We start from the raw sequence: 11739 nt of genomic DNA, 5'->3' as shown, positions 1-11739 counted from the left end.
TTTTTTGTATTTTTAGTAGAGACGGGGTTTCACCATGTTGACCAGGATGGTCTCGATCTCTTGACCTCGTGATCCACCCGCCTTGGCCTCCCAAAGTGCTGGGATTACAGGCTTGAGCCACCGCGCCCGGCTCCTCTATTGTTTTTGGACAACAACCCCAAGGTGCTCAGCCTTTGGACTCCTGGATTTACACCAGCAACACCCCACCCCCACCCCTTCCTCCTGGTTCTCAGGCCTTGACCCTGGACTGAGTTACATCATTGGCTTCCCTGGTTCTGAACCTTGGGACTTGGACCGAGCTACTAGCATCTCAGGGCCTCCAGTTTGCAGATGGCCTGTCAAGGGGCTTAGTCTTCAAAATTGCAGGAGCCAATTTCCCTAATAAATCCCAATGTGATAGTTCTTATCCCACAGGCTTGCTTCTTTAGTTTTGTTTTGCTTTATTTTTAGAAATGTGGTCTTGCTCTGTTGTCCCAACTGTAGTGCAGTGACTAACTGCAGTCTCAGATTTCTGGGCTCTGGTGATCCTCCCAACTCAGCCTTTTGAGTAGCTAGGATTACAGGTGCACATCACCATGCCCAGCTACTTTTTATTTTTTTTATTTTATTTTATTTATTTATTTATTTTGAGACAGAGTCTTGCTCTGTCACCAGGCGCCAGGCTGGAGTGCAGTGGCACAATCTCGGCTCACTGCAATCTCTGCCTCCTGGGCTCAAGCAATTCTCCTGCCTCAGCCTCTCAAGTAGCTAGGACTACAGGCACACGCCACCACGCCCAGTTAATTTTTGTATTTTTTAATAGAGACGGGGTTTCACCATGTTGGCCAGGATGATCTCCATCTCTTGACCTCGTGATCCGCCCGCCTTGGCCTCCCAAAGTGCTGGGATTACAGGCATGAGCCATCGTGCCCAGCCTTTTTATTTTTTGAGATAGAGTCTTACTCTGTCACCCAGGCTGGAGTGCAGTCGCACCATCTCAGCTCACTGCAACCTCTAGCTCCGGAGTAGCTGGAACCACAGGTGTGCGCCACCACACCCAGGTAATTTTTATATTTTTAGTAGAGACAGGGCTTTGCCATGTTGGCCAAGCTGGTCTTGAACTCCTGGCCTCAAGTGACCCACCCATGTCGGCCTCCTAAAGTGCTGGGATTACAGGCATGAGCTACTGCACTTACCTACTTGTTAAAGTTTTTGTAGAGACGGGGTCTTGGTGTATTGCCCTGGCTAATCTGAAACACCTAGCCTCAAGTGATCTTCCCACCTGGGCCTCTCAAAGTGCTGGGATTATAGGCACGAGCCACTTAACCAACTTGGAGAACTTGGGAAATAAGATGTGGTGGGTCCTTGCCACTGTGAGCCAGATCTGGGTCAGAACTTCATGTATGGCCTGTCCCTTATATACACCCACTCTATAGTATATTATGGGGCCAGGCGCAGTGGTTCACACCTGTAGTCTCAGCATTTTGGCAGGCCAAGGTGGGCGGATCACAAGGTTAGGAGTTCGAGACCAGTCTGATCAACATAGTGAAACCCTGTCTTTACTAAAAATACAAAAAAATCAACCGGGCATGGTGGCTGGCTGAGGCAAGAGAATGGCTTGAACCTGGGAGGCAAAGGTTGTAGTGAGCCGAGATTGTGCCACTGCAATCCAGCCTGGGTGACAGAGTGAGACAGAGTGAGACTCCATCTCAAAAACAAAAAAAGGATATTATAATACTTTGTATAACAACGTGAATTTGGACCCTGTGTCCCACAGGTCTCAAAATATTTGGTTATTCCACTTTTCCCAGTCTATAGTTACCAGAGCAAATGACAGGTCCCTTTGGAGAAGTATTAAGGGAATCATTAACAAATACTAACAAAAACAGGTCAAGCATGGTGGCTCATGTCTGTAATTCTAACACTTTGGGAGGCCAAGATGGGTGGATTATGAGGTCAGGAGTTCCAGACCAGCCTGGCCAACATGGTAAAACGCTGTTTCTACTGGAAATACAAAAATTAGCGGGTTGTAGTGTATATGCCTGTAATCCCAGCTACTCGAGAGGCTGAGGAGAATTGCTTGAACCCTGGAGGTGCAGGTAACAATGAGCTGACTGTGCCATTATACTCTAGCCTGGGCAACACGAGCAAGACTCCATCTCCAAAAAAAAAAAAAAAAAGGTCTTGGGGACACAAGGTGATATTTACTTCTTGCCGTTACTGTTTTCTTATCTCAATATTCCTTTTATTTATTTATTTATTTATTTAGAGACAGAGTCTCGCTCTGTTGCCCAGGCTGGAGTGCAGTGGCTCGATCTCAGGTCACTGCAACCTCTGCCTCCTGGGTTCAAGCAGTTCTCTGCCTCAGCCTCCCAAGTAGCTGGGAGTACAGGTGCACACCATCACGCCTGGCTAATTTTTGTATTTGTAGAGGCGAGGTCTCACCATGTTGCCCAGGCTGGTCTCAAACTCCTGGGCTCAAGTGATCCACCTGGCTCAGCCTCCCAAAGTGCTAAGATTACAGACATGAACCACCGTGTCTAACCTTTCCTTTTTTGGGCGGTCACCTTAATTCCTCAAATGCTTTTAAACAATGTCACTATATTTTTTGTTTAACTGGTATAATTTCTGTTTTCCTGACCAGTCCCTAAGCAACATTGCCAGTCAGTAAGGACAAAATGTCTAGTTAATGTCCTTTGCTATTCCCCTATTTATCAGAAACTAACATATGTAATAGGGCTAATCTCTTGTAACTCAGTTCCAACAGGTATTCAAGGAAGTTGTTCTTGAACAAGGAAGGTGGTGTTTAAACCAAACATTTCCCAAAAACATTGTCTATTTTTGTTTTGTTTTGTTTTTTTGAGACGGAGTTTCATTCTTGTTGCACAGGCTGGAGCGCGATGGTGCAATCTCAGCTCACTGCAGCCTCCGCCTCCTGGGTTCAAGCAATTCTCCTGACTCAGCCTCCCGAGTAGCTGGGATTACAGACATGCACCACCACACCTGGCTAATTTTGTACTTTTAGTAGAGATGGGGTTTCTCCATGTTGGTCAGGCTGGTCTCGAACTCCCACCCTCAGGTGACCCACCAGACTTGGCTTCCTAAAGTGCTGGGATTCCAGGTGTGAGTTACCGCTCCCAGCCTTGTTTTGTTTTTGAGATAGGGTCTCACTAATTGCCCGGGCTGGTTTTGAACTCCTGGCCTCAAGTGATTCTCCCTCCTAGGTCTTCCAAAGTGCTGGCATTACAGGCATGAGCCACCACACACATTGAATATGGTAGAGTGAAAAGGTGCCAGTAATACAATTATGTTAACTTTTAAAACTAACTTTATTTCAGGAAAGAAATATATATGATATTGGGGTAAAGATCATATTCTGTGGTTAAAATTCATCCTATATTTGTTTTGATTGGAGGAGTGACTAAAAATGCTGTTACTGTGCTCACTTCATCAGCACATATACTAAAACTGGAACAACACAGAGAAGATTAGCATGGTCCCTCAGCAAGAATAACATTCAAATTTGTGAAATGTTCCATATTTTTATAAAAATAAAAGAAAAAAATGCTGTTACTACTAGAAATCATTGCCATCTCTATCTACTTGAAGCCTTTCTGGTTCTGTTCAGTCTATAGGGTTCTGAAGAGTGAGTAAAATCTATAAATAAACAGTGTGATTCTAAGTGGAAGTCAATCAAAAGGATTTCATTTGGAAAGATCACAGAGGCAGAAATAAAAAGGTACAGATAAAATGTTTTATTATGGAAGATTTCAAACATCCGCAAAAATTAGATATAACTATGAAGAACCCCCTGTACCATCATTCATTTCATTGATTATCAATATATGCTTAATTTTGTTTCATCCACTCTATCCCCAACACCTATTGGGTTATTTTAAAGCAAAGCACAGACATCATATTTCATCTGTAAAATACTTCCGTATAAATATCTGAGATAAAGATTGTAGGTATCACTACACCTACAATTTTTTAAAAATTTAAAATTTGGGCCGGGCGCGGTGGCTCAAGCCTGTAATCCCAGCACTTTGGGAGGCCGAGGCGGGTGGATCACGAGGTCAAGAGATCGAGACCATCCTGGTCAACAAGGTGAAACCCCGTCTCTACTAAAACTACAAAAAATAAGCTGGGCATGGTGGCGCGTGCCTGTAATCCCAGCTACTCAGGAGGCTGAGGCAGGAGAATTGCCTGAACCCAGGAGGCGGAGGTTGCGGTGAGCCGAGCCATTGCACTCCAGCCTGGGTAACAAGAGCGAAACTCCGTCTCCCATAAAATTTAAAAAAAAAATTAAAATTTGGCCGGGCGCTGTGGCTCACACCTGTAATCCTAGCACTTTGGGAGGCCGAGATGAGTGGATCACCTGAGGTCAGGAGTTCAAGACCAGACTGGCCATCATGGTGAAACCCCGCCTTAAAAAAAAAAAATTAAACTTTTAATTTTTTTTTTTTTAAGAGACAGTGTCTCATTCTGTCGCCCAGGATAGAGTGCAGTGGTGCTAACTTAGCTCACTGGAGACTCCAACTCCTAGATTCAAGTGATCCTCCCATCTCAGCCTCCCAAAGTACTGGGATTACGGGCATAAGCCCACTGTACCTAGCCTTTCATGTTTCTTAAAATCATCTAGTATCCAGCTTTCAAATTTCTTAGTCTCATATATGTCTTTTTGTATTTAGTTTGCACAAAACAAAATAAAAAAGTCTTTTACATCTTTTAAATCTACAACAGTCTCTCCCTCCCCTTCCTTTTTTTTTTCTTTTTTTTCTTTTTGAGACGGAGTTTTGCTCTTGTTACCCAGACTGGAGTGCAATGGTGCGATCTCAGCTTACCGCAACCTCTGCCTCCTGGGTTCAAGCAATTCTGCCTCAGCCTCCCGAGTAGCTGGGACTACAGGCTTGCGTCACCATGCCCAGCTAATTTCTTTTTTTTTCTTTTTCTTTTTTGAGACGGAGTTTCACTCTTGTTACCCAGGCTGGAGTGCAATGGCGCGATCTCGGCTCACCGCGATCTCGGCTCACCGCAACCTCCGCCTCCTGGGTTCAGGCAATTCTCCTGCCTCAACCTCCTGAGTAGCTGGGATTACAGGCATGCGCCACCATGCCCAGCTGATTTTTGTATTTTTAGTAGAGACGGGGTTTTACCATGTTGACCAGGATGGTCTTGATCTCTTGACCTCGTGATCCACCCGCCTCGGCCTCCCAAAGTGCTGGGATTATAGGCGTGAGCCACCGCGCCCGGCTAATTTTTGTATTTTTAGTAGAGACGAGGTTTCACCTTGTCCAGGAGGGTCTCGATCTCTTGATCTCATGATCCACCCACCTCAGCCTCCCAAACTGCTGGGATTATAGGCGTGAGCCACCGCGCCTGGCCTCCCCTTCCTTTTTGACTTGATATTTACTCATTGAAGAAACTGGGTCACTTATCCTATAGAATTTCCCATAATCTGGACTTGGCAGATAGTATCACCTTGGTGTTATTTAACATGTTCTTTTCTTTTTGGTGTTGAGTCAGGGTTTCACTCTGTCACCCAGGCTGGAGTACAGTGGCATGATCACAGCACACTGCAATCTCAAACTTCCTGGGATCAAGTGATCCTCTTGCCTCAGCCTCCCTACTAGCTGGGATTACAGGTGTGTACCACCATGCGCAGCTAATTGTTTTTTTTTTTTTTTTCTTTTCTATGATTTTTTTTTTTTTTAAAGATGGGGTTTCACCGTGATGGCCAGGCTGGTCATGAACTCCTGACCTCAGGTGATCCACCCACCTTGGCCTCCCAAAGTGCTAGAATTACAGGTGTGAGCCACCGCGCCCAGCTGCTAATTGTTTAATTTTTTGTAGATATGGGGTCTCACTATGTTGCCTAGGCTGGTCTCAAACTCCTGGCCTCAAGCGATCCTCCTGCCTCAGCAACCCAAAGTGTTGGGATTTCAGGCCTGTGCTACTGAAATGTGAAAATGTGCTTTAAAGAAGACCTTACTGGAAATATTTAAGATTTTTTTTTTTTTTAAAGACGGGGGGTTTCACCATGTTGGTCAGGCTGGTCTTGAACTCCCGACCTCAGGTGATCTGCCCGCTTTGGCCTCCAAAGGGTTGGGATTACAGGTGTGAGCCACCAAGCCCAGCCAGAAATATTTAAGATTTAAAGAAGAGCAAGAATTGTGTATTTGAAAGTAATTGATCCAGAAATGCCATGCAGCTACAGAACCACCTCAATCTACAAGTACATCATGTGTTGTACTGCAAAAATGTTTTGACAAACCTTGTAGCTGATTTGTTTTTGTTTTTTTTTTTTGTCCATGAGGCATTTTATTTGTAAATATATGTATTACATCCCTAGAAAAAGAATTCCAGGATTTTCCCTTCTGTGTGTTTTCGTCTCGCTTCTTCATGGTCCATGATGCCAGCTGAGGTTCTCAGTACAATGAAACCAAACTGGCAGGATGGAAGCAGATTATTCTGCCATTTTTCTAGACCTTTGAGTTGCACATCAAATCTGGGGCTGATCACGCCACACTTGTTTAGCCTGCCTGTGAGGTTCACAACAATTTTCCCAGCTCTGTGATCGTCAATGATTTCAAATTCGCCAATGTAACCATGCTTCATCATCACAGTGAGAAACCGGACGATGACTTTGGAGCACGGCCTAATAAGCACCTGGCGTTTACCTCTCTTTTCGGCATTGTTGATGCTCTTGAGAGCATCAGCCAGGCTATTTATGCGCACCATTACGACAGCACGGAAAGATGGCGGAAACAGCGTAGCTGAAGATTTCAATTTACTCCGCAAAGTATCTAGACTGCAAAGAACGAAGCAAGAGGAGAAAATAATCATACATACACAACAGCTGGAATATTGCTTTAAATGTAAATGTAAAACTATTCTACACTCAACTTCTAATGGCTTTCCTTCATGCCTAGAATACAATCAAAAATTGGAAGCATATACTACGGCTTCCATGGCACTACGATAAAGCTCTACCTACCTCTCTGACCTTATTTCCTACCACTTTCCCCCTCTCCCTGTGCTGCAAACTCCTTGCTCTTCCTAAAGCATGCCAAGATTGTTCCTGCCTGGGGCCTCTGCAGTTGTTCCATACATCAGAAGGTCATTTCCTCCCAAGGAATCAGAGTTCAGGTCCTCACTTAATTTTAGGCCTTTGTTCAGTGTCATCCTCTCAGAGCCCCTCCTGACCACCCTATATAAATCAGCACCCTACCTTATTCCTTCTTCCTCTCCTTACCCTGCTTTACTGTTTAGTCTACGGGACATGTAACAAGCTGCCATTGTACTATATACTAATTGGTTTCTTTCCCCCACTAGAATATAAGCTCGGTGACAGTGAAGACTTTTGTTCACTTTTCCAGCATCTAGTAGGTGACACACAAATATCTGACTACATTTAATCCACACTCTCATTTACCATTCCCAAACTGTATTAAATAGTACTAGTATTGCCATCCTCACTTTACACTTTGCAGGAAACTATTGGCGTACAAATCTTAAGACCTGAGAACAAACAAACTGAGGGGAACAAGAAGTCTGGACTTCATGACTGATCACCGAAATAAGTAAATCAAAGCGAAGGCGTCTATTTAGTATGGAATAAGGGAAACCCAAACCATTCGAGAAACCAATTAAAATGTGGACCTCTTAGGAAGAAGGCCGATCGAAAGGCCGATCGAAATGCTGCTGGAAACTGAGTCTCTTTCCTAATGACAGGACCTTATGTTGCCCTCACAATTACCCCATGAGGTAGGTACGGCAGGCTTTGTATTAGACAATCATTAATGAGCAGGACGCTGACTGACAGGCTTCGCAGCTAGGAGCGAGGCCCTGTCTGAGTCCGGACTCACGGGTTTGGACAGTTACATAATTAATACTCAAACTGTGGGGCTTCCCGCTGCCCCCCATGCCCCGGCGAGGCTCACGTGACAGGCCCCACGTGACAGGCCTCCCAACCGGAAGCGGTCCTCAGGAGAACCAGGGCGGTTTTTTAATCCAGGAACAGTTCCAGCGCGGGACGTGGGCTGAGCATTCACTGAGTATTACGCAAAGCGCGCGAGCGCGCGGAAAAGGCGATTGGTCGGTCTGGCTAGAGAGGTGTGTCCTGGCGGGCCCGCATCTCCTCCGATTGGCTGACAGGCTGATGGAAACGTTTACAGTCAGCCCTACGCAGGGTGAGCGTGCGTCAGCCTTGAGCAACCCGGAAGGGATGAGGGGGCGTGTCTAGCTGCGCAGGGGGCCAGCCGATTGGCTGGAAGACAACGGAGCCGGGCGACCGGGCCCGACCAGAGGAGGGCGGTGCCGCTGGGTAGGTCCGGGAGGTGACGACCGGCTTTGGAGAGTGTATCATGGCAGCTCGGACTGGTCAGACGGCCTTGAGAAGGGTGGTCTCGGGATGTCTTCCGAAGTCAGCGACAGTGGCCGGTAATCCGACTTCGTCGCCCGTGCGGAACGGCAGGTAATGAACAGCGAGGGTGCTGCTACGAGAGTAGTTTTCCACTCTGGTTGCAGAGTTGGGGGACCGGAAGGATTTTGGGGCGAGGCACAGCCGGACTCGGTGCATTTACGTGTCTTTAGAGGAGAAGGCTCTTTTGTATTTGGCATTTGAGGGACTCAAGAGCCGCGCCCATCACCGTGGGCGCAAGGCGGCTGTATTAGTGGTTCGTTTCCCTCGCGACAGGCAATGAATTTTCGGCGAAGCGACTTTGGAAGCAGTTTGGCCATTGGTGCCTTGGGGCTCTTCCGGTTTCCTCCCCTGTAGCCTGTTGCTACTGCTGTTGGAAAGTTTTAACTTTGCGCAGAAGGGTTGCTGGCTGCTGGCTGTATGGGAGTTTGGTTTGGCGGTGAGCCCCTGACTCTGGTTCCTTCTGCCTGCCAGGTGGTCAGATTCCTTTTTCCCGGTTTCTGATAAAGTGCTCTGCCGTCGCTATTTAGAGCTTACAAAAGTAAATATAGCCAACACAAGGGACCTGGAATTTTTCACTATGCTGTAACTTACAGGTCCTGTAACCTTGAACTGTAGTCTGCTTTCGATTTTCCTGGTTGGTTCATTTTTTGGTAGGTGGGAGTGGAGATGGAAGTCGGAACTTGGATACCATACTTGTACGACTTAGTTTCTTTTTACTAGTAACATTGTAACATTCTTGAAAATTAAACTTTAAAATGAATTCAGATGTACAAAGTACGAAGTGAGGAGAGAAAGCAAATCTGGTTGAGCCCCAGGACATTTAGATTAAATGAAGATCCAACCCTCCTGGAATCATGGAAATAAAAACATTAAAAAATTCAGTGAAGAATTTTTTAAAACAACAATAACCTTACCAAATCCAAATTCCTTTAGACAAATGTTGGATGAGACAAAATCATAAAATTACTCCTGGTTTAGTACATAACCTCAAAAAGTAGTTTCAAGCAGAATAAACCCATCATACTTTAGATCTGTTTGTATTACTCTTATAAAATGTCTTTCAAATAAACAAAACTGTTTACTTTTGAGAAAAATACAGTTGCTTTAGTGATTAAATTGAGGCTTCAGTTCCAAGACAGATACTGTTTATAATAATGAGGGAGGCAGTTTGAGTTCATTTTCAGTGTTAAGCATCAGATTCTGACCTTTATTATACTTAAGTGTTTGAGAGAGTAGTACTGGAAGACGAGTGATAAAAATGCTGTCCTTCATGTGGTCCAGTGGTCCAGTACTGATTTCTTGCTTTAACTGTATATATGAATGTGTGTCTCCTTATATCGTAGTTTAAGACATAGTATTCCTGATAGTGCATGAAAATAGATATGCTGTCCAGGGCACTGCAACTATAGCATGCAAATTGATCAGAAAATTTCCTATTAGTTGCTTTAAAGACAGCTGTTTTCCTTAGGTTTGTTACCAGATTGTGTAAGGGTATTTTTTTGGTAGGCTGGGAGGCAATACATGAACCTTTGTACCAGGTTCATGTATTGACTACCAGTAAATACATAAACCTTTATATATAGTAAAAAGTCAACCGGATACCCAGTTCACCTCTTTAGAAGCAAAAGTCTTATCTTTTTTCAAGTAAAGGTTTCAGCACTATTCACAGTAGCCAAGATACGGAATCAGCAGGTGTCCAACAACAGATGAATGGGATTGGGTGCAGTGGCTCATGCCTGTAATTCCAGCACTTTGGGAGGCTGAGGCACACACACACACATATATAGAAAAATTAGCTCTGTGTGTGTGTGTGTATGTGTATACACGTACATATATGTAGAAAAATTAACTGGCTGTGTGCTAGTGCAGGCTTGTGGTTCCAGTTGCTCAGGAGGCTGAGGTGGGAGGATCATTTGAGCCCAGGAGGTTGAGACTGCAGTGAGCCTTGATTGGGCCATGCACTCATGCCTGGGCAACAGAGCCAAACCCTGTCTCAAAAAACGAAACAAGCAAGGCTGGACACAGTTGCTCACACCTGTAATCCCAAGAATTTGGGAGGCTGAGGCAGGAGGATCACTTAAACTCAGGAGTTTGAGACCGGCCTGGGCAACATAGGAAGACCTCGCTTCTACATATAAGTAAAAAATTGTCAGGGCTTGGTGGCATGTGCCTGTGGTTCCAGCTACTTGGGACCTGAGGTGGGAGAATTGCTGGAGCCCAGGCAGTGGAGGCTGTGGTGAGACTGTGCCACTGCGCTCTGGTCTGCATGACAGAGTGAGACCCTGACTCAAACACAACAACAACAACAAAACAGATGAATGGATAAAGAAAATGTGGTATATATGTTAATACACGATGGGAATACTATTCAGCCATAAAAAAAGAGTGAAATCCTGTTATTTGCAGCAACGTGAATGGACGTGGAAGACATTTTGTTAAGTGAAACAAGCCAGGAACAGAAAGTTAGACATTGCGAGTTCTCTCTCACATGTAGAAGCTAAAGAAAGTTGATCTCATAGAAGTAAAAAAGTATAACAGATGATACTAAAGATTGGGAAAGCTGGGAAGAAGGGAGAGATAGGGAGAGATTTGTTAAAGGATACAAAATTAATGCTAGATAGGAGGAATATGTTTCTAGTGTTCCCAACCTTTTTGGCATCAGAGACCAGTTTCATGGAAGACAATTTTTCCACAAATGGGGGTGGTGGTGGGAGATAGTTTCAGGATGAAACTGTTTCACCTGAGCTCATCAGGCATTAGTTAGATTCTCATAAGGAGCAAACAACCTAGATTCCTCGCATGCACAGTTCACAATAGAGTTCTGGCTCTTATGAGAATCTCATGCCACCACTGATCTGACAGGAGGCAGAACTCAGGCTGTAATGCTCACCTCCTGCTGTGCAGCCTGGTTCCTTACAGACCTGGGTGTTGGGGACTCCTATACCACTGTAAGATGACTATAGTTAACACTAATAGACAGTTTCAGATAGCTAGAAGGAGGATACTGAATGTTTCCAATGCAAAGAAATGATGAATGTTTCAGATGATGGATTACCTGATCTGATTAATATATAATTACCCTGATCTGATCACTATACATTGTATGTATTGAAACATAGCATTATGCTCTTCCTGTTATTATAAAATCAACTACTACTTGTGGTATCCCAGAAAATTTAGAATTCACAAAGCCATCTTGCTTTTTTATATTTTCATGCTTGAAGTGTTACTTATAGCTGAAAATACAAGAATCTTAGAATCTTAAAAAGGCCTAATAAGTTCACCTATCTAGAGTTTATGTTTCTTTTTTTTTTTTTTTTGAGACGGAGTTTCGC

General features: G+C 44.6%; 1 protein-coding gene, 1 long non-coding RNA gene, 1 other non-coding gene and 1 pseudogene across 7 annotated transcripts in view; 3 read left to right on the top strand and 1 right to left on the bottom strand.

Annotated features, from left to right (window-relative positions):
* The first annotated feature begins 3399 nt into the window (after window positions 1-3399).
* On the top strand, window positions 3400-7381 carry LOC116552002. The gene is made up of 3 exons (XR_004269154.1): window positions 3400-3475; window positions 5926-5929; window positions 7369-7381. It is a non-coding gene; the product is annotated as an uncharacterized LOC116552002 (long non-coding RNA).
* LOC116552109 lies at window positions 3418-3524 on the top strand. Its single transcript, XR_004269225.1, has one exon. It is a non-coding gene; the product is annotated as a U6 spliceosomal RNA (small nuclear RNA).
* LOC116552000 lies at window positions 6275-6735 on the bottom strand (annotated as a pseudogene). The gene has a single exon (XR_004269152.1). The product of XR_004269152.1 is annotated as a 40S ribosomal protein S15a pseudogene (transcript).
* An 831-nt stretch (window positions 7382-8212) lies between the features above and the next one.
* The window catches only part of COQ10B (coenzyme Q10B), a 21569-nt gene continuing 18042 nt past the window's right edge, over window positions 8213-11739 (top strand). Inside the window, exon 1 of one of the 4 annotated variants that reach the window (XM_032278775.1) lies at window positions 8213-8455. In XM_032278775.1, coding sequence (XP_032134666.1) covers window positions 8346-8455 — 110 coding nt within the window. In that variant the 5' untranslated portion in view covers window positions 8213-8345. Of the gene's footprint in view, window positions 8456-8501; window positions 8841-11739 lie in introns of those variants that run through there. The other 3 variants (XM_032278778.1, XM_032278776.1, XM_032278777.1) reach the window with 3 other exon arrangements.

The sequence above is a fragment of the Sapajus apella genome, unplaced genomic scaffold (genome assembly GCF_009761245.1).
Source record: "Sapajus apella isolate SASKATOON/1434 unplaced genomic scaffold, GSC_monkey_1.0 scaffold10, whole genome shotgun sequence".
In the NCBI taxonomy this organism is placed as follows: Eukaryota; Metazoa; Chordata; class Mammalia; order Primates; family Cebidae; genus Sapajus; species Sapajus apella.
Note: the sequence above shows the minus strand (reverse complement) of the source record. Positions and strands in the feature narration are given on the sequence as shown.